The sequence below is a fragment of the Rhinatrema bivittatum genome, chromosome 5, assembly GCF_901001135.1.
Source record: "Rhinatrema bivittatum chromosome 5, aRhiBiv1.1, whole genome shotgun sequence".
Classification (NCBI taxonomy): Eukaryota; Metazoa; Chordata; class Amphibia; order Gymnophiona; family Rhinatrematidae; genus Rhinatrema; species Rhinatrema bivittatum.
Window position 1 is genome coordinate 177,325,799 of NC_042619.1, and position 24,793 is coordinate 177,350,591.

A 24,793-nucleotide genomic window follows, 5' to 3' on the forward strand; every position below is an offset into this window, starting at 1 on the left:
AAGAGCTAAACCTGCGGAAACTCCGGACTGTTATTGGGGAAGTTCCAGCTAGCCTCTCCTTGTGTGCTCTGCCTCATGGTGGCAGGCGCTCTCTGGGTCTGACCAGAGGGCCGTACCAATCCTGCACCAGGCCAAGGGTCCACCTCCAGCGCAACAGGTGGCCAAGGCCATGGACTCGGTGGAGTCTCCTGCCTTGCAGGCCATCCTTGGTCTGGTCAATAATGTCCGAAAACAACAACGGATCAAGGAAGCGTTGGCTTCCTCCTTGGAAAAGATGCATTCTCAATTGGAGGAATCTGCCATGTTCAACCTAGGGGCTCTTGCCCATACCTCACCCTCACTGGCACCGCTGGCCCTCCCAGCTCCACCCCGTTTCAATGGGGATCCTCGCCTCTGTTGAGGCTTCATAAACTAATGTTATATGCAGTTCTCACTGCAACCCTTGCTATTTCCCGATGAGGTAACAAAAATCACATTCTTCCTCTTGCATCTTGAGGGGAAGGCCCTGCATGGGCTTCCCCACTCTGGGAGCATCTAACGCAATCCTTCACCAGCTCCCTCAGTTCATCTCTGTCTTTTGACATACCTTTGAGGACCCAGGCTGACAGGCGGTTGCTGGCCACCATCTACTCCATCTCTGTCAAGGCTCGCACTTGCTCGCTGAATATTCCATGGAGTTTAGAACTCTAGCTACTGAGTTATGTTGGCAAGAAGACTGCCTGGGGGCACTCTACCTCGAGGGACTGTCTCCAGCCCTTAAGGACGAACTGGCCGCCTGCGAGATCCCCGTATCTCTGGAAGACCTGATCTCCCTGGTCAGTAGAATCGACTATTGCTTTTGACAACGTCATCAGGAGGGTAAGGGTTCTTCGACCTCCTGCCCTGCGATCACTCCATTCGGAGAGTCCTCAGTTGAAGGCCTTACCAGCGGCTCCTCAATCTCCCGAGGAGCCTATGCAAATCAACCACGGCCACCTGACCCCAGAAGAACGTCTCCGACACAGAAAATCGGGTCTCTGCCTATATTGTGGTGACTCCGGACACCTTCTCCAGACTTGCCCTGTGCGTCTGGGAAACTCCAAAGCCTGAGCCCGGCAGGGGTCCCAAGCTTGGGTGCTACAGTTTCTGGCCCTCAACTGTTGCTGCCTATCTACCTCCTTAGGGAGTCATGTCCTTTCACTACCACCACCCTCGTGGACACTGGGGTGAGTGGAAATTTCATTATGGAAGAGATTGTCAAGCTCCTTCAAATACCAGTCCACCCTCTGGAGATACCACTCCATATCACCTCAATTCAAGGAGAACCTCTCCCCGATCGTATCACTCACCGTACCATGGCCATTCATCTCACCGTTGGGACTCTCCATGACGAGGAGATCACCCTCCTAATCTTGTAATGATCAACACACCCCGTAGTCCTTGGACTTCCTTGGCTCCAGTTACATGCACCCCACTTCGACTGGCAATCCGTGCAACTCACCCAGTGGGGCCCTCATTGTTAAACACACTGTTTACGGCAAGTGTCTCTATCTGTGACAGTTCTAAGCTCTACAACCCTTCCTGGGTTACCTGCCTCATACTCGGAATTTCAAGATGTGTTCTCCAAACATAACCCTGATATCCTGCCTCCACTCCGAGAGTTTAACTGCCCCATAGAATTCTACCTGGAACCATGCCTCCCAGGGGCAGAACCTATCTACTTTCACTCCCAGAAACCCAAGCGATGTCAACATACATCAAGGAAAATTTGGCCAAAGGCTTCATAAGGCCCTCTAATTCTCCGGCAGGCACTGGGTTCTTCTTTGTAAAGAAGAAGGATGGCAGTCTAAGACCATGCATAGACTACAGAATTTTGAACGCAGTAACCCGTAAGGACAGGTACCCACTGCCACTTATTAGTGAACTGTTCGACCACCTACAGGGCGCACAAATTTTTACTAAATTGTATCTCCGGGGAGCATATAACCTAGTATAGATTCAACCGGAAAACATCTGGAAAACCGCCTTCAACAGAAGAGGCGGTCACCACGAGTATGTAGTCATGCCCTTCGGACTTTGCAACGCCCCTGCAGTCTTCCAGCAGCTAATGAACGAGATTTTCTGGGACCTTTTGTACTCATTCGTTGTAGTATATCTAGACGATATATTAATCTTCTCCAAAGACCTGAAGTCTCATTGCCCCCACATTCAAACAGTACTTTAATGCCTCCGAGAACATCATCTCTATGCTAAATTGGAGAAGTGCATTTTTGAACAACCCAGTCTCCCATTCTTACGCTACATCATCTCCAACCGTGGGTTTACCATGGACCCCGACAAACTCCAGGGTATTCGAGATTGGCCTCAACCAGTGGGCCTCCGAGCCCTACAAAGATTCCTTGGATTCACAAATTACCATTGAAACTTCATTGCCAATTACTCCATGCTGGCTGCTCCACTCACCGCCATGACTAGGAAGGGATGTGACCTTTGAGTGTGGAGTCCCAAGGCCCAATCAGCTTTCCACGCCTTAAAGGAGACCTTCTGTACTAGCCTGTGCCTCATCACCTGGATCCTATCCGCCCCTTCATCGTCGAAGTCTACGCATCCGCCATTGGAACTGGAGTGGTTTTAAATCAATACTCCACCAAGGGAACTCTAATACCATGTTCCTTCTATTCACATAAATTCTCTTCCACGGAACAAAATTATACCATAGGGGACCGTGAACTCCTAGTAGTGAAACTTGCCCTCAGGGAATGGCGTCCCTGGCTTGAAGGGGCACAATCCAAATTCACAATACTTACTGATCATAAAAATCTGGAACACCTAAAGGAGGATCAGTTACTTAACCCAAGACAAACCCACTGGGCCCTGTTTTTGAGTGCTTCAACTTCGAGCTCCGCTATTGCCCAGTGGCAAAAAATCTCTGTGTGGATGCGCTCTCTTGCTCTGTCGAGCCAGAAGACACACCCGAGACTCCCAGGCACATTATTGATCCAGCTTGCATATCTATTGCAGTCACCACCACCACGGTACCAGCCGAGAAGACAGTGGTCCCCCGCCTTCTCCGTGAGCGTATGCTCCGTTGGGCTCATGACTCCAAGCTGGCCGGCTACCCTGGCCGAGCCTGGACTCTCGAGATGCTCCGAAGGCACTATTGGTGACCTGGGATGATAAAGGACTCCCGTGAATATGTGGACTCCTGTCTGGTTTGCGCTCAGCAAAATCCCCTGACTGGCTACCCATGGGGACTTCTTCAACCACTTCCTGCACCCACCGAGCCCTGGTCAAGTCTCTCCACAGATTTTATCATGGATCTGACTCCTTTAAAAGGAAATACTGTAAGCTGGGTCATCATTGACCGCTTCTCAAAAATGGCCCACTTTGTCTCCTTACCTGGACTCCCATCGGCTCCTGAGCTAGCTCGACTCTTCTTAGCCTACGTATTTCATCTACATGGTCTACCACAAGAAATCGTCTTTGATCGTGGCCTTCAATTTGCTGCTAAATATTGGAGGTCTCTCTGTAAAAAGTTCAATATTACGTTAAACTTAACATTAGCCTATCATCCACAAGCAAATGGCCAGGCCGAAAGGACTAATTACTCTTTGAAAACCTTCCTGCGATCATATGACAATGACCAGCAAGATAACTGGGCTGACATCCTGCCATGGGCAGAACTATCCCATAACACCCATATTGCCTCTGCCACAGACGTTTTACCCTTTGCAGTAGTCTTCATCCATACCTACCCCTGCCAGTTCCACTCAGTGTACCCTCACCTGAAGCCCAATCTACAGCACAAACCATATGCCGGCTCTGGAACCAAGTAAAGGAATGGATCTGTCAAGCAGCTGACCGGGCCAAACATTTCAAAGACACCCATCGTCGGACCGCGCCTCTGTTCCAACCTGGACAGAAAGCCTGGCTGAGTACTAAGCATATCCGGCTATGATTGCCTTCCCAATGGCTAGCCCCTAAATTTATTGGTCCATTTCCCATCCTTCGACGTGTCGGGGCAGTCACCTACCAGCTCCAACTCCCAGCTTCCATGGGAATTCACAACATGTTCCACGTGTCGATACTTAAACTTTGGTCCTATCCTGGCCTTCCCGAAGACCTCCTCCACCTACACAACATGCAGCAGAACCTGAAAACACTTTACAATTCAAGGAAGTCCTGGATGTCCGACGCCGTCGAGACCATTGGAGTACCTCCTGTTGAGGGAGGGCTTCGGCCGGGAAGAAAACTCTTGGGAGCCCTCCCACTATATTCTTGATAAAACCCTGCTCCAGGACTTCCATCGAGACCACCCAGAAAAACACTGACCGGTAAGGGGGAGGCCTAGAAGGGGGGTTACTGTTGCGCGTCCCGTCCGCTCTAGGCTTGCGCCTGGGCCTGCTCACATTGCTCCTGCACTAGCAGGTTGTCCTTTCCTGCTGCAGGTGCCAGCACCACCCATTCACAGCGTCCCATGGCTGCGTCCCCTAGGCCCTCCTCTTCGGGCCTAGCTCCACGCCGGGGCGTGGCTTCCTCTTTGGCGCCAGCCCCACCCCTAGGTGCTCACACGCTTGAACCGCCCAGCCCTTTAAAGGGCCAAGAGAGGGAACCTGCTCCGCAATGCAACCCGATGACGTCACCTAACTCCAGTATGTAAGCGAGGTCCTGTCCCCCAGGACCTCGCCTTGGCAATCGGGTCGACACAGTGGTGTTCTAAGTTTGCCTAACCCTGTGTTCCAGTGTCTCCTTGTTCCTGAGTCTCTGTGTGTTCCTGTATCCTACTCAGGTAGTACCTCCTCGGATTAATCTCTGGTACGGACCTCTGCCTGCCTGACCATTCTCTTGTCTGCCGCCTGGAACTGACCCTCGCTTGCCTTGTCTACGCTTGGACTGACCTTGGTATTGACACCTGCTTTGGCTGACCACTTCTGGACTGATACTCTAGCTCTGACCCTTGCGCTTCACTTGGACACCCTTTTCTGGTCTACTGAGGCTACCAGACCAACCTGCTTGGAATCCACCCGTGGCCTTCACCTGACTAGACCCGCAGGCACTGCCTGTCTCACCCGGAGGACCTTCCTGAACTGTCACCTCCCTTAGGTCTCCGGAGCTTCCAGTTCGAGTCTAGTCCATCACCTCCACATCAGCCGCGCACCCTTGCTCGTGGTGGGCACACCCCTCTGCTTTCTCTCCAGGAGACCATCTGAGGCCCACCTAAGTCCAGGTACCCAAGGGCTCAACCTGAGGAAACCCCGGACTGTTATTGGCAAAGCTCCAGCTAGCCTCTGTTTCCAGCTCCAGCTAGCCTCTGTTTCCTTGTGTGCTCCGCCTCCTGGTGGCAGGTGTTCTCTGGGTCTGACCAGAGGGCCGTACCAATCCTGCACCAGTCCAAGGGTCTACCTCCAGTGCAACACCTATAGGTAATTTAACAGCTATACTCCAGGATTCTTAAATTGAAATTTCAAGTTGTGCTACTCTGCTTGTTGTATATGCTCTAGAGCCTGATAAAATTTGGACTATCGAATTGTTTTTTTCATGTTTCTTTCAAACGTTTTTTGGGCCAACAACTAGCTATATTTCTTGATGTCACCAAGGTGACTCAACTGAGCCAGAAAGTTTTTATGTTAAAAAAAACCCCATGTAATTGATATAGGTGCGACATTTCTTCTTCAAGTTCCCTGTAAATGTATCATTCAACTTTTTATTTGATCCAGATCAGTTAGAAGGAGTTTTGCAGAATAGAGAAAGACCCTTGACTGTACCCAGTTTAGCATCTCCATTGGTATCCATGATATTGTTGGAGTAAAAAAAGTTATTAGTGAGCTTGTTTCCTTTATATTTCTCTTAGCATTTCAGACCCTGTCCCCTATTGAGGTCTCATCGACAGCACATTTTGTATTGTTTTCCTTTTTATGGTGATACATATATTTCTGTTTCCTGTTTTGTTGTCTTATTTCTGTAAATGTCAGCTTGACTAAAAATGTTTAAAATTTTGAAAATAAAGAATTAAAAAAAAAAGTGTGTGCACAATTTTGCAGTTAGGCCCAACTTATCTTTTTATGTATTTGCAGATAATGTGTAGCTAGGAGAAAAAAGAAAATTGGAAAAAAATCAAAACATATTTTATTGCTTTTGTACACATATCAAAGTTGCTTGCACAGCATTCAGGCTGGAACATGAATGGAAGTCAAATCTTTCACTGTGTTGTGCAACCAGAGTTGGCTAACACTAACTTGAACCCTATAGCTAACCTTTGCTAACCTTCTAAATGAAGCTTGCTCTTCTTTTGCTCTTGAAGTTTCTTCTTTGTTCTTTTTCATTTTATTTTACATTTGTATCCCAACATTTTCCAAGGACTAGAGGTGGGTTACAGCAATTAAAGTTACCTGTAACAGATGTTCACCATGGACAGCAGGATAGTCAGTCAGCTTCCTATTCTTGAAGTTTCTTCTTGGTTCAGAAACAAACAATAGATTCTGCTAGCAATATAGAGCAGAAGGATTATACTGCCTGGAATATTATAATTGAAACAGTATAAAACAAATGGCACTACTTTTGAATGCTCAGCTTCAAGAGGAGCAGATGCAGTGTCATTGAATTCATGGCAGTAATACTTGCAGATCTGGCAGTGGAATTAGACTTTTAGAAAACTGATTTTCTTTTATTCCTTAAATTATTTAAAAAAAAAAATAGGGGCATATTTACTGTAAAGTAAAGGAAGCATTCTGGGCAATGTAGCAGAATTGGAGAAGTGCGTTGGTTTCCACCTATGGGGATCCTGTTTCAAATGCTGACTTGGTCCAAAGAGAAATCTGCTTGGTGGCCTTAAATAAATATGTTAGGATGGCTCTATGGCCTACTGGCAGTGCTTTATGTTCCTATACATGGGAGACCTACGGTCAATGCTGAACCTGACTTCTGCTTATCAGGATGGAAGAGGCTGGGAATATTATAAAGGCAGCATTTACCACTATAAGAGAGAAGACTTCCCAGCAATTACATAACAGTGATACCCATGGCTGGAATTCAATATACATGCAGACTGCTTTCTGAAGGAAGCCATGGTCTGTGGCTCGCTCTTGAGGATCATTGCTACAATGGCTGAGTTACAGAGAGGTGAGATAATACTGACAGAATCCTCTTCCCCTTTCTTGGGTGACCTCGAATGAAGGCTCATAGCAGATAGCACCATCGTCCTAACTGGGGCAGATTCTGAATGAGCTGGAAGTCCACAGGGGCAGGAGGTAGTCATTGAGTAAAGAAAAAGAAAACAATTAGAAGATGTTTCCTTACTGACATTGTCTGCTCATGTAAGACCTGTACAGGAAAAAGAAGGTTAGAATCTAGACTGGATGTGCATGCCTCAAAACGTGGAGAAGTTTGGCTGGCACTTGCCTATACTACAAGTCTTTTTGACTGCTGAAGAGAAGTAGTCATACATACATTTAATTTCTGTGTACCTCTGGGCCACTTTTATTCAATACTTTCACAAGATGTGAAAGAGGCTGCCTACAAGGGTCAGTGCTCCCTCTAGGTAAGCTATGTGGTTGCCTAAAGCGCCAAAATTTTAGGGGTGGCACAATCCTGCCAGCGTGAGGCTCAGAGGGGTGCTGTGCCAGAGCCGGTACTGCCAGAGAAGGGAGCACTGTGCTGGAGGCGGTGCCACCATAGGAGGGAGCGTTGTACTGGAGCTGCTGTCAGTAGGAAAGTTGGGGGAAGGGGTACATGACCAAAGGATTGCCCAGAGTGCCAAGTGCTCTTGCACCAACCCTGCTGCCCACAGATGCAGCATTCACTAGAAATCATATCTGATCCGTGGCGATTTCCATCCACAAAAAGAAAACACACGAGAACTTTTTTTTTTTTGTCTGCGCCTGTGAAACCAGTCTCTGGGCTAAGCTATGTGAAGAATGCAAGCGTATCTTGAAATACAGTGAGATCTGAATTGGATTGGCATTTGTAGGTGACACCCTTTTCCACACCTTCTGCCTCCTCCCTGAGTGAGTCACCTGCTGTGAGGGAGAAGCCTCTGAGCTGGTTTGTAGGCAGGCTCTTTGAGGGCAATCGATACTGCTACACCTTACTCCCAGGTGGCCACCCTGAGAATCGCTGCACTGTCATCTGCAGGGATCAGGCTGTCTACAACCAAAAAGGTAAGCGGGAGCTTTTTCTTTAAATTACTGCTAAAGTATGTGCAAAATGCATGGTTTTAAGGTTATATTATGTAGCATTATGTAATCAGAAGGTGTGTTTACGTGCTTACAGGTTTTAACAGTCATTTTTCACAGAGATTCCCACCAGAGAAGTAGAAATGCTCTGTGGTGTGAAGCACAATCTCTAGTTGTAGTGTAAAACTTAGGTAGCATTTTAAATGAACGCTCACCCCCACCCTTAAAGACAAGTGACTAAGTAAACTGGTCCGTATAGGATTAGATTTGCTAAGAGCAAGGACAGCTAAAATTAAAATATCTGCAGAGATTTCATTAATATAGAGACAGCCAGATTGTCATGAAGCAAAGTCATGCATTTCTTTGTCTTCTAAGAATCTTTTCAAAGACATGAAAAAAGAAGGAATATATAAATCCAAGGATGTAAAGAAAGTGAGAAACGTGAGCAAGTTGGCACTAATCTGCAGCTCGCTTAGTTTTTCTTATGTGACTCATGTATTAAATCTAAATGAAATACAATAGCAAAATATACAAAGATAAGGCTTTTATTCCGGCAAGTGGTTTGAGCTTAGCTACGGTTTCAAAGCTAAATATCTCAAAACACCAGGATCCCCACCCAAGCCTTGAAAAACCTGTCTTGGTAGTTTTCTTTGTTACAGACAGACAAGTACATTCTTTCTATACTGTCAGACTTTGCAGGGAAGCTCCTTTCCTACTATGTGTCTTTCCTTGCAAAACTGTAGCTGGTAGAACACCATTTACCAGACCGAGCTGTGATAAACATGCAATTAATGAACAGAACGATACTGTACGAATGCCACCAAACATCGGGTTCAAGTCCACAGTATAAATAACGTACTGATACATTAATAATGGATAGTACAACAGGGTAATCAGTATGAGAGGGAAAGAGAGAGAGACTTGTAATACCTTTGCAATAATACCTCCCATACTCCATTGTATATAGTAATTTATCTTGTTCTCCCTCTCTTTTTTTCCCACTCCCAGTTAAGGCTTCCTTGTTATAATGTAACTTTTATGCTCCTCTTAATATATCTCTTGTTGATTGGTTGGTTATAGTTACTGCTTAGTTCGATGTAAACTGAGTTGATTTGATTTGATTTGTATCAAGAAAGTCGGTATATAAAAGCCTTTAATAAATAAATAAATAAATAATAAATAAATAAAAGAGGTCTCTGACTTCATCTGTTCTGATAAGAGCCCATAATAACCTTTAACATGAACCATACATTTAGCAAAACCTTTAAAAATGCTTTTAACGCTATTGCATATTGTATACTGTGCAAAGCTTGGTAAATTTCCAGTTCATCAAGCTTCCCATTCTGTACTCTACAACATTTAACTAACACAAAAATCTGGAACCCGAGAGGCCCACAAAATAGTCATGCAATGAGAAGGACTGTCTTATTGGTAGTTGCTATGAACTGGTTTATCAAGTCACACACCCAAGCCGCACTTAATTTATCAGGGGAAAAGTGAGACTATTAGGAAGTATTTAATATAGAATGGCTGATACCATATTCTGGCAGTAAAAACCCTGACTGATGATTTTTTTTAGGAACTGCTTACTATGTAACAGCCTCAGACTGGCAGGGATACTGATTTCCATTATACTATAATTGGATTATACTAGTTTGCAAATACTTTCTAAAGAATGACCAGTAATGGGAGATAGTTTGCTCATTTTGCTGGGCAACATTGTTAGATCTTTTGGATTATGTTTCCAGTTACATGCAGATGATATTACTGTCCTCTGGATGTTTTACTCTAAAGAATCTGTTACTGTTTTGAACCAGTTTACAGGCAATAATAGACTGGATGAAAATAATTAAGTTGAATCTCAGTAAGACAGAAATGTTAGGGGTAAGTAGAGTAGAAGCTCATGAGTCGAGGGGTGGTCTCGTAGTTTTACCAGCAGGCTGAGAACCAGGGAAGCCAGGGCTCAAATCTTACTTTTCCCACTGATGCTTCTTGTAATCTTCGGCAAGCCACTTAACTCTCCTTTGCCTCAGGTACCAACCTAAATTGTAAGCCCTCTGGGGCAGGGATTTATCTGCTGTACCTGAAATTTAACTTGGCTTGAGCGTGGATTTGGAAAAGCGAACAATAAAATCCAAATCTAAAATCTGAATGTCCAACTAATACTTGATAAATCGATCCTTTCCTTATAAAGCTCATGTTTCAAATTTTGGGGTGCTCCTTGATTCTGCATTACGCAGGGAGAGAAGCATTTCATCTATTGCCATGGATACATTTGCAAAGCTTCCCTATATCCATATTTAGCAAGATCTAAGATAAAAACTGTAATGCATTCTTTGGTAGAATCAGAACTGGATTATTATAATTTCTTATATGGGTTCTATTCTTAAAGCACATTTGTAACCCTTTGACTAGCGCAGAAAGCTGCAGCCTGAGTGGTTATCAGTTATCAAACAAAGACAGAGTAAGCTCGATTCTTCATGAGCTTCACTGACTGCCTATGTATTTTTGTGGCCAATTTAAGCTTCTAAATTTAAGTTTTAGAACCTTGAATGGTTTGGGTGTGACGTATCTGAAGAACAATCTTTTCTGGTATGTTCCAGTCAAGGCCCTGAAACCTGCTCAGGAAGCTCTTTGTCTTTGCTAAAATAATTAAAACCGGTTAAGACTCAGAGTTGAACTTTTTCAATAGCTCGTACGATGTGGTGTTCCCTACCAAGGAAAATTAGTTTGGGAAAAGATTATTTGGTAAATCAGACATATGATAAAACTGTAGAGGTCAGTAATGAAAAGGTTTGGCAAAATTCTGGATTTTGCCAGTCAAATCATGGGATTAAAAATCCTACTATGCATACTGGTTCCAATTTATGCAAATACGTTTTTAGCGGGATAACGCTTATCTAGATAAATTGGGGTTGTTTTGGGGCAGGGATAACTTACTCGGCAAACTCTGATATTCAGAGCTATCTGGGAAAGTTATTTAGATGCGTTGGTTTATGCAACAGAGCATTCCTAGAGTTATCTAAAAACGTGCATCCGAATAACTTTAACCTTACATTCATAATATAGCTGAGTAACTTAAAAAAAACCCCAAAAACTTCTGGGCCAGCAGTAAACTTCTGGGCCAACAGACCCAATCCCCCAACCTCCCATATCCCAAAATACTCCAAAACGTGTCAGGGCATTGCGCGTGGTGCCCCCCCCAATCCTCTCAAATAAAAAAAGTTGCAAACCACAGTGACCAGAAATCCTTCCCCCCCACCTCCAACACATGTTTTAAATTAAATCCTGGCTCTGAATCTCTCCTGCTAAGCATCCCATCATTCTGGATCCCTACCCCCACCTTGCCATTCTTCCCAGAACCTTCAAACGTCCCCCAAGGATAAGCCAGGAAACACTACAGCCTTACTACGCTTCTGACTGCCTCCAGGGTTGCTCTTACATCTGCGCTGGTATCTTGCAGCGATATCATTGCTGTCAGAGGAATGCCGCAAGGGGCTGGGAGCATGGTATGACTGTACTGGTCCTTGACTCATCCTCGGGAGTATTTTGGAGGTTCTAGGAGGGGCAGCAGGGTGGGGTGGCTAGTAGGAAGAGGCCAGGGGAGAAGATTTGATTTAAAAAATATGTCTATTGATGGGAGTGTGAGGACTTCAAGGCACTATGGTCTGCAACTTTTTTTTTTTTTTAATATGGGGAGATGGGGAGAAGGCTGGGGAAGAGCACTAAGCCTTGACATTTTTTAAGTATTTTGTGGGATGAGGGACTGAGCCTGCTGGCCCAGAAGGTATTTTTTATATTACCTGTCTATATTTTGAATATAACTGGATAGAGTTACCAGATACAAATACCTGGATAATTTTACCCTAGTAGATTCTGTAGAAACCACGGCGTGGTCTGTGGACCCCTAGCCTGAGTTGGGGTTGACGCTCCCTGAGAAGGTAAACCCCCACAGGTCCGCAACGTCAGGAGGCGAGGCCAGAGGAAGACAGGGGCCAGCGGGAACTTCGCCAATACCAGTCCACGTTTCCCGCGGGTTGAGCCCTTGGGTGCCGGGGCCAGCTGGACTTAGGTGGTCTCCTGAGGCGTGGTATAGGTGACGGGTCCGGAACTGGAGCAGGGTGTGATTGGAGTCAGAAGGCTGGCAGGAAAGACAAAACAGACAGAGTTCAGGAGCTAGCAGCAGGAGGCAGGCGCCTGCCTAGAGTCGGAGGGTAGGCTGGTCAGGGATGGCCAAGAGCCCCAATCCCACCACAGGGTAGATGAGCAAAGTGAGGGCCAGTCCGAGGCTCTGAGGCAGGCGGCAGACGAGCAGAATAAGGTCCAGTCCGAGGCTCTGAGGCAGGCGGCAGATGGGCAGAGTGAGGTCCAGTTCGAGGTTCAGAGGCAGGCGGCAGTGAGGTCCAGTCCAGGGTTCAGAACCAAGAGGTCCGTCAGAAAAGACTCCAGGAAGAAAGGTGCAAGGCCTGGTCTTGACGCGGGAGTCAGGCACTGGAATAGGAGCCAGGTACAAGAACAGGAGTCAGGTACTGGAAGAGAAGTCCTTCAAGGTGAAGCGCAGGAACCCGAGAGAAGCAACACAGGAGACTCCTTGCCAAGCCATCTGGGTACGGCTCGAGGGGGCCTTATATAGTCCCGTGCTGATGACTTCATCCTCTAGGGCAGTCCCAGGTTTCCTGCCGAAGGCCCTTTAAATAGCTGCTGGTGCTGCATGCGCGCACCTAGGGGAACCCCGTGCGCACGCCGACGTGCGCATGTTATAAAATCCATTGGCTGTGTGCACATGCCTGCCGGATTTTAAAAGCCATGTGCACACGTGCGGGTGGCACGCACAGGGGGGGTGAATTTTAGTAAATTATACTCGGCGACACAATCGGCCTTCCCCCATTCCCTACCCCCCTGCCTAACCTTCCTTCCCTTTCCCCTCTCCACCCCGACCCCTAACCCTTACCTACCTAGCCGAAAACTTTTTATTTTTCCACTTCCCGAGCAGAAGTATTTTGTGTGCGCCAGTTGGCTGCCAGCGTGTGCTTCCCTTAGACAGCCGCTAATGGCCGCTGTCCCGGCCGGCCTCCATCCCATCCTGTCCCACCCAGACCATGCCCCCGGCCGGCCCCTTTTTCAGCGCTTGACACTTGTGCGCATATCCGCACTTCTATGCGTGGCCGGGCCCTTTTCAAAATGCGCACAGAGCCCGGTCACGTGTAAATGCCGATTTTTACGTGTGCGACTGTTTTAAAAGTTGGTCTTTATTGGTTAATATTTGATGTTTCTCTTGTTTTGAAATATTTTAATGGTATTTTGGGAAATTTAAAACATTAATTATTTGATGTTTTAGTCATCAGATGTTTTGAAGTATTATTTTTAGGAGTATGGTTTAACTATTATGATTCATGATTTATATTTCTTGATTTTATTGTTTGATGTTTTATGAGGAATGGTCATGTTGTACTGCATACAGCATCTGGCTTGCTGTGATTTCCAGTTCAGTTTTTGTTTTTGTTTTCTTGCACATTTCCATTTATGCTTTATGGTCTTTTTGTTCTATATTTGTCTCCAACACTTAACTGACACCTATGAGAATATTTTGTGTAACCTATAATGTGTTAAATATCATCTGAATAACATTGTGTATCCATTTTCTAAAATTGTTGATGCAATGCAGTCAAATAATTTTAAAAATAGTTTGCTGGGTGGTTAAAACAGGTTGGGTATTTCTTATATAGAGTCCTTACGAGCTTTTCTTGTAATGTCTTATAGACAAGTTACCAGATACAGTTAATGGTAGGCTAAGGCATGCATAGTCTAAGGCTGTGCTCTACATCTTGGTTATTTAGAAAACATTTGAAATTTGTGTTGGAGAGGTTTTGGTTCAATTCTGCTGGTGATATGTGATCCAGGGATACATGATTGATTGAAAATGAAAAAATGTCTTTTTGTTCTGTAAATTCAGTATTTCTATGTCTTGAGCACGTGTTCTATATCTCTAAGGCCAGCATTGGTGTTATTGAGAGGGGGGGGGGAATTGGGAGAGTGCTGAGGTCAGGGGGAGAGATAAAGTGTGCCCACCCCTGCCAATCCATGTTAATCTGAGGGGCAGGTGGGTTTGCAATTGTCCCTCATCCTTCCAAACTGATTTCCTTAACCTTTTCCCAAGGAGCAGGGATCAGTTTCAAGGAAGGTAAGGGCAGGGGCACCATCAATGATTTTCACACAGGGCAAAGAGCTCACAGGGTAATTTAACAAAACGTTTTGCTCACACAAACCCAGACCCCAGAGCTAACACTGGTCACCAGTATATGCAAATATATATCGTCTGCATATTAATTGTTGCTGTCTTGAAAACCCAAATGGCTATGAGGTCATAAGAACAGGTTTCTAAATGTACTAATCCAGCCATAGTTTTTTTTTTTTTGGTTGGTTTACACAATTGGAAGGCAATAGCAAAAGATATTTGTACTGGCAAAATACCTTTACCTGCAGAAATGGGCTTTTTGATTGTTGCCCTTCCTATATGCAGGTTAAGGTACATGTGTATGCCAGCAAAATTGGTTATTAGTCTTCCGAAATCAACCACTGAGGTAGCTGGAAGAATGCAGATGGACTGCAACTTCTCCAGTACTGACCAGCTACTCAAGGAACATGGGGTGGGAGAAGTCCAGGCCCAAGGTGGGTTGTGATGACTTCTGAAGTTGACCATCGAGGAAGCTGAGAAAGGTATACTGATGTATTACAACCTCCCTAGTATCTGAATGCTGACCTGGAGTTATGTTGATCAAGGCTGATATTCAGAAGTCATTTAGATGGATATCTAAAAGGTTATCCATTTGAACATCTAGCTGGTGATATTCATCGCCTTATGTACCTAGGGGTCGATGCAATACAGTGTGCTCAGCCGAGCACACAGTATAACCTGCAGTCGGACGCAGGTTAAATAGGCGCTAATCCACCCCCTAATGCAATAGGGGGATTAGCGCCTATTTAACGCATGTCTGACGCAGAGTGAATGAGATAGCGCTCATCACATGGAAATGCATGAGAATAAGGCTATTACTCATTCACTCCAAATGCAAAAAAATAAATGTGCATTTCAGACCAACATTTATCGCTCAGCTATTAACGCCTGCCTGGAGTAGGCGTTAATAGCTGAGCACACTGAAAAAAGTACAGAAAAGCAGAAAAAACTGCTTTTCTGTACTTCTTTTAAAAGTTAACCCCCCCCCCAAAAAAAAACCCTCAGCTGGCCTCATTGAAGACCGATGCCGATATGCTCAGCATCGGCTTTCATAACCGGCTGGCTGCGTTATGAAAACTGATGCCATTAAACTCAGCCCGCTTTCTGTGCTTTTTTTTGCATTGGCCCCCTAAATTGTAGGCGCAAAACGAGTTATGCACCTAGAATTTAGGTGCATAATTCAGGGGTGGTCCAGGGGTGGATGGCAGGCGTTTTGGGGTAGGCCAGAATTAGCCACATACGTTATATAGCTAACTCCAATATTCAGAGTTAGCTACTTAACTAATGTGGCTAACTCTGGTCAGCCGATTGGGCTGTCCTATAGTTATCCGATTAGACATAACCGGCTAACTTTAAGATAGCCAGGGAATCCCCATTAAGTTAGCCGGATAACTTCATCTGGCTAACTTAACTAGACTCACAGAGGCTGAAAATGGACCTCATCATGCCTTTAAGTCCCCAAACTTATTAACAGTTTACGTATTTACTTTTAGGTAGTAAACAATTAATGCATGATAGGGCATTTAATAATACCCATTATGTTCAAAGTACATTTTTAGTACAAAAAATTATAAAAAATGTAGTAATTTCCATTCTATATATCGTGACTCCAAAATACCTTTCAAAAAATGAATTTTAGTTGGGGTACATTGATTCCTCTTGCATAAGAAACTTTAAGATTACAAGGAAAATATATACTTCCAAATCTAGTCTATTTTTAAATTAATAAAGCAATTCATAGAGTGAATTGCTTATTTGAACTTTGCACTATATATAAGTGTACATGATGGCAGGTGTGAGGTTCTGAACATCAAACAGCGCATAATTTCTATTTTATAATGTAATATAATTATATCATGTAACATTTATTTAGCGACCTTAATTGAATTCTTTAGAAAACAGCTTAATAAGTACTAGATATACAGCCAATTTATTTTTTGCTTGATCTTTGTCTCTGTTTTTCTCCTGTGTTCATTTTTTTTTTCTGCTCCTCTTTGTTTCTGTCTACTTGCTCAAAATTTGTACCTTTTTCCCTTGATGTTCTGTTTAAATATCTGATTTTGTAGGATTTGTAGCATTTCTTTCTTTAGCTTGGTCCTTTTTATTTTCTGTTTCTCCTTGAGTCTCTTTCTTCACTTTTTTCTTAGACTCTTTTCGGCTGTCTTCTCTTTTTTTTGTTACTTTTCCCACTCTGGCATTGCATGTTCCACCCTCTGCCTGTATCCCTGCTCATCTATATCCTCAATGAGAAAAGCACAGACACTGTTCTGGCAGTGAATGACGGGGCAGCAGTTATTTCCCATTTTCCATATTTGCTGGATCTTGAAATTGAATCCTTCTTCAGATCTGATGGTATTGCTTATATTTTTTCATGCCTTTGCTTTGTATTTCTTAATTCCTAATTAGCAATTCATTTTGTTAGCCTGCACTTGCACCTGCACCTGCACTGTCCACTGTGGGCATTTGAGCAGCAGAGATTCTTCCACTTCTCTACCATCAATAATAATCATAGAATACAACCAGAACCAGTCAAGAAAACCTGAACACAAAGCTGAAGATGCTCAAGGCCTGTACCTTTTACCCTATAGCCCACAGTGTTTCTTAACCAGGTCTTAAACAGTGATGGCAAACGCCAGTCCTCAAGTGCCACAAACAGGCCAGTTTTTCAGGATATCCACAATGAATTGCATACAATGGAGGCAGTGCATGCAAATCTTTTTCATGCATATTCATTGTGGATATCCTGAAAACCTGGCCTGTTTGTGGCACTCGAGGACTGGAGTTTGCCATCACTGTCTTAGGACCTCATCTAACAGGCCTTTCACCATATCAGAATTAATATGTATGACTATATTTGCATAAATTAGGTTTCAAATGCATGCAACTATATCTTTTGAATATTCAGTGTGGATCCTCAGTGAGGATCTGAGCCAGATTGGGAAACACTGCAAGTCAATTTTCTACACTCTAAAAATGTGTTTGTTAATCCCTCTGATAACATCATACATTCTGATTTCCAACTACTTTCCAGCATGCTGAGACCTGATGTTGGTGGATATGTCTGAACAATACATACTGTATCTGCTGATTTTGGCTCAGGTGTACTTTGGCTAGGAATGGGAAAGAGAGAGGCTAGATCTCTTCAAATGTGACAGAAACACGTTTAGAGCTATCCATAGGACATCCCAGGGGTCTAGAAAGATTCATGAACGAGTGAATGAAATACCATTAAAATATTAAATTCAAACCCAAGCATTCTAGCTTTTGAAAATAAAACTGTGGCAGAAAATGAAGTTCCCTCTACAGCACTATGAAGCCAGATCCACTGGGAGTCCTCAAATGTGTCATAAGACCTATAGGAGAATGAAGGGGAAAAAAAAGACTTATGTTGGTGGGAAGGCAGATTTCTTATTTTCCAAGGATGGACAGATACAAAGTCAGGTGGAGTTCTTTTCTATTCCAGGAAGTGCTGAGGATCTCTTGGGACAATAAAATGCGAGAAAACCAATGGAAATTATAAATGCCATCTTATTTTAGGGACAGTGGCACAGATTTCTACTGATTTGTTTTCAGACATCCCTTCCGACTCCATGCCAGTACATCACAAATCATGTCCGCTGGGAACCTCGGTGAGACAGAGCTTGATATGCAGCTATCGCATGTGCAAACTCAAGCACGGGAGCAATGTAAAAGGCAAAAACTAGGTGAAAGGAACTTTGTAAATGGCTATAAACGGTTTCCTGTTCTTCGGTAAATGTTGTGAAATAATGTCCCTTCAAATCAGGATTAAGTGAACTCTGGACTTCAGAACATTTTACTAGGGATCTAGGGGTACAGACCAATGAAGCGTAATTACTGATTATAGTGAGTCTACATGTAAAGTACAGCAGGTAACAGAAGTACAGTTATGTGACTGGGACAAAAGAGCTTTATTACAAGCTGGCCTACACATTTACAGCTGACATGTTTGTCTGCACACCATGAATATAGGGAACTTGGCATGGGATACTATACTTTCTGCAGGTCTAGTAATACCATAATTTTACTGTTTGTTGTGCCTGATATTACAGTACGCCAGGGTTAAGTGAGGTGATATATTATAAAGTATTTATCGCAAGCACAGAGACTTGATCTGAATGGAAAATGCAAGTTACAAGCAACTTCAAAGTTTTCAACAGACTGCAGGGAATCTATAGTTATGCTTTGTTTTTCTAGGAAACCCATTATTTCAATAGACTGTGCTGTTCTCCATGATCACATCAAGTAGGAAGTTGCATTAGAGTGCGCTGGCTAAATGTATTGCCTATAATTCACAAGCATTGCAGAGATAAAGCCACTTATCACAGCAGCCAATTGCATCTTTTATCTTTCAAACAAGTTACAGGCAAGGACACATTTTTGAAGTAAACAAATTTACATATTCAAGTGAGGTGCACAGTCTAGAGAAAAGAAGTGGGGGTTTAATTGAAGGTATAGAAAATCTATAAATAAATAAATAATAAATAAAGAATGTGTGTAGTACCTGCTTTCTTTTTATAGAGCAAGAATGTTAAACACAGTTGATACATATAAGAAAGAAACTGTTGTATTATGCACTGTCTTGCTATGTTTACTATGATCCTTTATGTACATGTGCTAGCTACTTTCTTCAAAATATCAACTCTCCTTACTCTCTCGCATCCTTTTTTTGTCTTAAGATATTGCTGTAAGAAAAGTTGTGCTCCTTTTATTATGGTCACAGTCTTCCATTATCCACTTTTTTCTTAATCTCCATTCCTGAGTCCACTCTTCAGGTTTCTGCACATTGAAAATTGCGCCATAGAGTATAACCAAAGTAGGGCAGAGTCCATGGGGATTTTTAACCCGAAAGCTTTGCCTCAGTTTTCAGTAAAGAAGTTCACTTACACTTTCTCTTTGACAATTTTTGGATATTTGTACCTATGTATACTTTTTACATGCAAAGAACGCACGTAATTTTGAAAAGGCAATCCATGTGCATTCTTTTTCTCCTCGACCAAAGCACATCCCAGGGAATGCCTCCTCATCAAGCGGCTGAAAGTGCACTTGTTGTGGAGCACGGCACGTATTGTTTAGCTGCATTGAGGGAGGGCAGTTTTCAGCTGGTTGACTTCCACATTGAAAAATGTTGTCCCCATATATAGAAAAATATCCGAATGGGGTGTTCACAAAGGCCAAAACCATAATAATCCAATTCATGGATTATACTGAAATGAAAGAGAGAATTATTATATAGGAGGCCCTTTCAAAAACTAGAACCAGTTGGGCAAGATGGCGGCATGAGCCAGGCTTGTTTAAGCGTTCTCCCTGTAAAGATTATTTCCTACAAGATGCCTGCCAAAAGAAAGGGGGAAGTCCGCGTATACCCCACCGAAGCAGCTCTCCCATCTGGACAGCGCTTAATAACAGCGTACAAACTTGGAACGGCTTCTGAAGAGGGGGGTCGTTTCCCCGCTGTGGTTTCTGGCGAGGAAGCGTCGGAACCACCAGGGGAGGTCACCCTAAGCCCCCCCCGGATCTTCATCCACTGCTGGCCCCGATGACTGCTGGTGCTCCTCTGTCGCCTGCGGCGCCGGGCGATGACGTCGCCGGAGAGACCGCGGGAGGTGGGGGCTAGAGAGGAGGTTTACCGATGCAGTTCTTCTCTTCCCCCTGATTGCCGGAAGCTGTTGGTGCTGTTGCCGAGGATTTTTACCTCAGTTTCGACGCCGATTGAGAGCCTTGGAGCCTGTGGAGGGACTGAAACTGCAATGATGAGACCAGCAATGGAGGTGGATGTCTCCCCTCTTGGAAGAGAGGGTGAGTTTTTCCAGATACCAATGAAACCAGCGGTGGTAATGTTGGATGCGCTTTGGGACCTAGTGGCTGGGTTCGGCTGCTCTTTAAGAGATCAAGGGAAAAAGCTGGAAGATCTTAATACAAGAATAGACTCTTTGGAATCTAAAGTAGATGGTCAGATTACTATCTTTAAAACTCAATTAGAGATGGTTGAATCCTCTACTTCAAAGATTCAGGACTGTAATGTTAAGATGATTAAGGACTTTAGCAATACCTCATGTAGATTAGAATATTTGGAGAATCATATAAGGCACCTAAATTTACGTTTCCTAAATTTTCCTAAAGTGTTGGGGGAAGAACCCTATTATACTTAAAAAAATTATTTTAAGGAGATACTTGAGTTTGAAGATGGGAAAATACCCCGTAAAAGTAAACTTTCCTTTTTTTTTTTAAATTTTATTTTTAAACGATTATAACAGTTACATCAAATGAAATAATCATGTATACAGATGTTGCATATATATCTAGAATACTCCTATATTCAAATAACAATCACATCAATAACTGAAAGCATCTGATTCAGCCCACATCTAGGGGAGAAGGGAAGGTGAGATTTGAGTAGATGTCTCTTTTTTTTACTACATCTTTTCCCTTAACCTATTTAGAATTTTGTGTTTTATCCCTTAAGAAACGCTGTAGCTATGAAGGATCAAAGAAAATAAATTTGTTTGATTTATAAGTAATTAAACATTTAGATGGGAATTAAAAAAAAAATATAGCACCTATATCTAAAGCTGCTTGCTTTAAAGATAGAAATTGTTTCCGTCTGACTTGTGTGGCATGAGATACGTCAGGAAAAACCTGAATTTTCTGCCTACAGAAGTCAAGATTTTTATTTTGAAAATATTTACTAAAAAATGTATCCTTATCTTTTTTCAATGAAAAGGTAATCAGCAAAGTAGCTCGGGATGCTATATTATCCAAGGAATCTTCCAGGAAAGTTGATACTCCAGGACTTGCTAGAGTATCAACACCTCCTTCAGCAGCTAGAGACAATTTCCTTTGGGGAAGATAGTACATTTTTGAAATCACAGGTACATTCAAATTATCATAGGAAAGAATTTCAACTGCATACTTCTTAAATAACTCAATATCCGACATCAATCTAGATATTGGGAAATTTAACAGGCGCAAGTTATGCAATCTCATTTCATTCTCTAATATTTCTATTCTAGAATGTAATACCAAATTGTCTTTTATAGAGGATATGTTGGTTGCCTGAAAATTTTTTACAGACTTGTCCAAATTTATAACTACTTGCTCCAACTTATCAGTCCTTTTATCCAGGTCTACAAATTTCTCTCTTGTCTCTACTGAAAATGCATGAACCTTAGACATAGTACCTGACATTTTTTTATCGATATTCATTCTCAATCTCCATAAATCCAACATTGATACATTCTCTGGTTCAGACATTTGTTCTTCCGCTAAGTTGCCCGGTTCAAGTACTGATGGACATGGAACTTTATTTTCCCTAGTAATGCCTTCAATACCTATAGTATCTACTCCTACTTGTAAATTACCCCCAGTGTTGTCAGCCAACCTTAACTCAGTATGGCTTTCACCCCCTTGGGTTGCATTACTAGTGTCTGCAACCAAAATACCTTCCATCATAGGACACAAGGGAGGGTGTAGTTTGGTCTTGGGGGTCAAGGGAACTTCTGATAGAGTTTCCCTCTTCTATCCCCCTCTGAATAGACTCCCTCACTCTTACAATGTGGGAGTCCATTGGTCCAATCCTTTTAGACTGCGGAGAAACAGGTGAAGAAGTATAATTTTTAGACTTGCGTTTTCTGCCCATAATATTTTTTCAGGAGGGGCGCGCGGCTTTGGCAGCGCCCCAGCGGCTGCGCGCTGCTATTCGCCTGCTTTTATGAGTCCCGCGGGGCTCCCCCGATGACGTCACTTCCGGGTCACGCCTCCCTCCGGCTCACCTGCGATATCGAAGAGGTAGAAAAAACAACAAAATATACAGGCGGCAGATGTTTCTCTCAGCTACTCAGTCCCCTTTCCCTCTCCTCCCATTTGAGCGCCGCTATTCGCCTGCTTTTATGAGTCCCGCGGGGCTCCCCCGATGACGTCACTTCCTGGTCACGCCTCCCTCCGGCTCACCTGCGATATCGAAGAGGTAGAAAAAACAACAAAATATCCACGCGGCAGATGTTTCTCTCAGCTACTCAGTCCCCTTTCTCTCTCCTCCCATTTGAGCACCGCTATTTGCCTGCTTTTATGAGTCCCGTGGGGCTCCCCCGATGACGTCACTTCCAGGTCACGCCTCCCTCCGGCTCACCTGCGATATCGAAGAGGTAGAAAAAACAACAAAATATACAGGCAGCAGATGTTTCCCTCAGCTACTCAGTCCCTTTTCTCTCTCCTCCCCAGTAAACTTTCCTTTTTATCTGTTTCTGGTAAAGAGAGGTTCCCTCAAAACCATCCTGAGGCCCTAGAGAATCTGACTCAATTTCTGGAAAATTCCTCTGTAGAGGTATATGACCATGCTACCCTCCTAGTTATGTTTGTATCTCAGCAGGAACTAAGGGGGTCATTTATCAAAGTGCTATATGGCATTTTCACATGCGAAAAGCACCTTTAATGCATGCGAAAATGCATGGTGAGATGCAAATTAGGAAAAGGGGAGGAGTTTGGAGCAGGATTTCTGGCTTCACAATTTGCTAAGCCCATATTGCACAGCTTTAACTACACCTTTTTCATTTGTGTTAAGCCATGTGATATGGCTTTATCACACTTTGCAATGTTTTCACAAATAGCATTTTAAGGAGAGAGAGAGAGAGAGAGAGAGAGAGAGAGAGAGAGAGAGAGAGAGACTAGCTATAAGGCCCTCATACTAGGTAGGTATTTATACCTCTGTAGGAGGCTCCCCTAGCTGCTCAAGGTGAGGTTAAGCAACTTTTTAGTTCTAGGTACCTTCCACCTCTGCCACTGATGTAGAGAGCAGTGCTGGAGCTGCAGCTAAGTGAAGTATCTAGCTTAATTGGTTAGGGGTAGTAGCTGCTGCAATAAGCAAGCTATTCCCACGCTTATTTGTTTACCCAGTCTGTGCCATTCAGTCCTTGTTGGTCGTTGTCTGAATATAATTCCTCTTTTCTTTATCCCCCCTTGCCGTTGAAGCAGTGAGTTGCGCTGGATATGTATTCCAAGTGAAGTATCAGGCTTAATTGATTCGGGGTAGTAACCACCGTAACAAGCAAGCTACACCCATAATTATTTGTTTACCCAGACTATCGGGTCGATAGAGTAAGGACGCGTAGAAAGAGTGAGGCAGTGCCGGGCGCACCCTCGTTTGCCCCACGCACTGTTCTGATCACATACCGCTCGCTACTCTATTTAAATTGCTTGCAAATGTAAGCCGCGTCTGCGAAGCGTTAGGGGAAGTGTTAGGCCCGCGCAACCCATTTTACTGTATAGGTGCTTAATACAGCGCCTATACAGTATCCTGGGTGCGCTGGTACCTGTCATTTCAAATGACATTTGAAATGACAGGCACCAGGAAGTGAATCCCAACTTTAACCCATGAAAACCTAAAAACCGAAAATCCCCTCCTCCCGAAGCGACTCGACATGTGCCAACTTACCTTTTGTTGCTTTTCAGCCCCTTCCCTTCTCTGCCGCCCTCTGGAGGGGGCAGCCGGCGGCGAAAGCGGCTTGCAGTGTTCCCCCCACCAGGTCCCGGTTCTCCTGGCTCGGCCCTCATCAAATTGTCAAGTCGGGTGAGAGCCCACTGTTCTGTGCCCTCTCCAGTCACGGCGCGAGCGGAGCGAAGCGAAGTGAATCGTACTTTCATTGGCCTGAGCGCCCGTCAATTTGGGTGCTCCAGCCAATGAAAGCACATAAACAGGCGCGCGTGACGTCACAGCGTGCGTCACGCCCGTCTATGTGCTTTCATTGGCTGAGCGCCTGTCAATTTGGGCGCACATGGATGGGCGCGCGTGACGTCACGGCGCGCGTCACGCACGCCCGTCTATGTGCTTTCATTGGCTGGAGCGCCCAAATTGACGGGCGCTCAGGCCAATGAAAGTACGCTTCGCTTCGCTCCGTTTGCGCCGTGACTGGAGAGGGCACAGAACAGTGGGCTCTCACCCGACTTGAGAATTTGATGAGGGCCGAGCCAGGAGAACCGGGACCTGTCCAGGGGGGAACGCTGCAAGCCGCTTTCGCAGCCGGCTGCCCCCTCCGGAGGACGGCAGAGAAGGGAAGGAGCTGAAAGCAACAAAAAGTAAGAAAACAACAAAAAGTAATGTCGAGTCGCTTCGGGAGGAGGGGAGGAGGGGCTTTTAGGTTTTTAGAGGTTTTCTTTTGGGGGAAAGTTTGCCATCTACCCTTACCCCTGCCTCTAATGCAGGGGTAAGGATAGGCGGTAAGTTAGCAGGTTAAACACGCGGCAAAACGGCAGGGTAAAATAGCGATAGTCAGGGCGCGCGTTACTGTATGGGAGGGAATAGCTAATTCGATCGTTTACATTTAATATACATGCCGCGTGCGGAAGGGGTTACCCGGTGATTTAAAGAGGCGGTAAGGATGGGTTAAAGGGGATA

The 24,793-nt window shown here is 44.3% G+C and overlaps 1 protein-coding gene across 1 annotated transcript in view; it reads left to right on the forward strand.

Annotated features, from left to right (window-relative positions):
- The first annotated feature begins 671 nt into the window (after positions 1 to 671).
- SCEL (sciellin) overlaps positions 672 to 24,793 on the forward strand; it is a 241,197-nt gene continuing 217,075 nt past the window's right edge. The window contains exons 1-2 of the mRNA XM_029603190.1: positions 672 to 815; positions 7,946 to 8,135. Coding sequence (XP_029459050.1) covers positions 672 to 815; positions 7,946 to 8,135 — 334 coding nt within the window. The remainder of the gene's footprint in view (positions 816 to 7,945; positions 8,136 to 24,793) is intronic.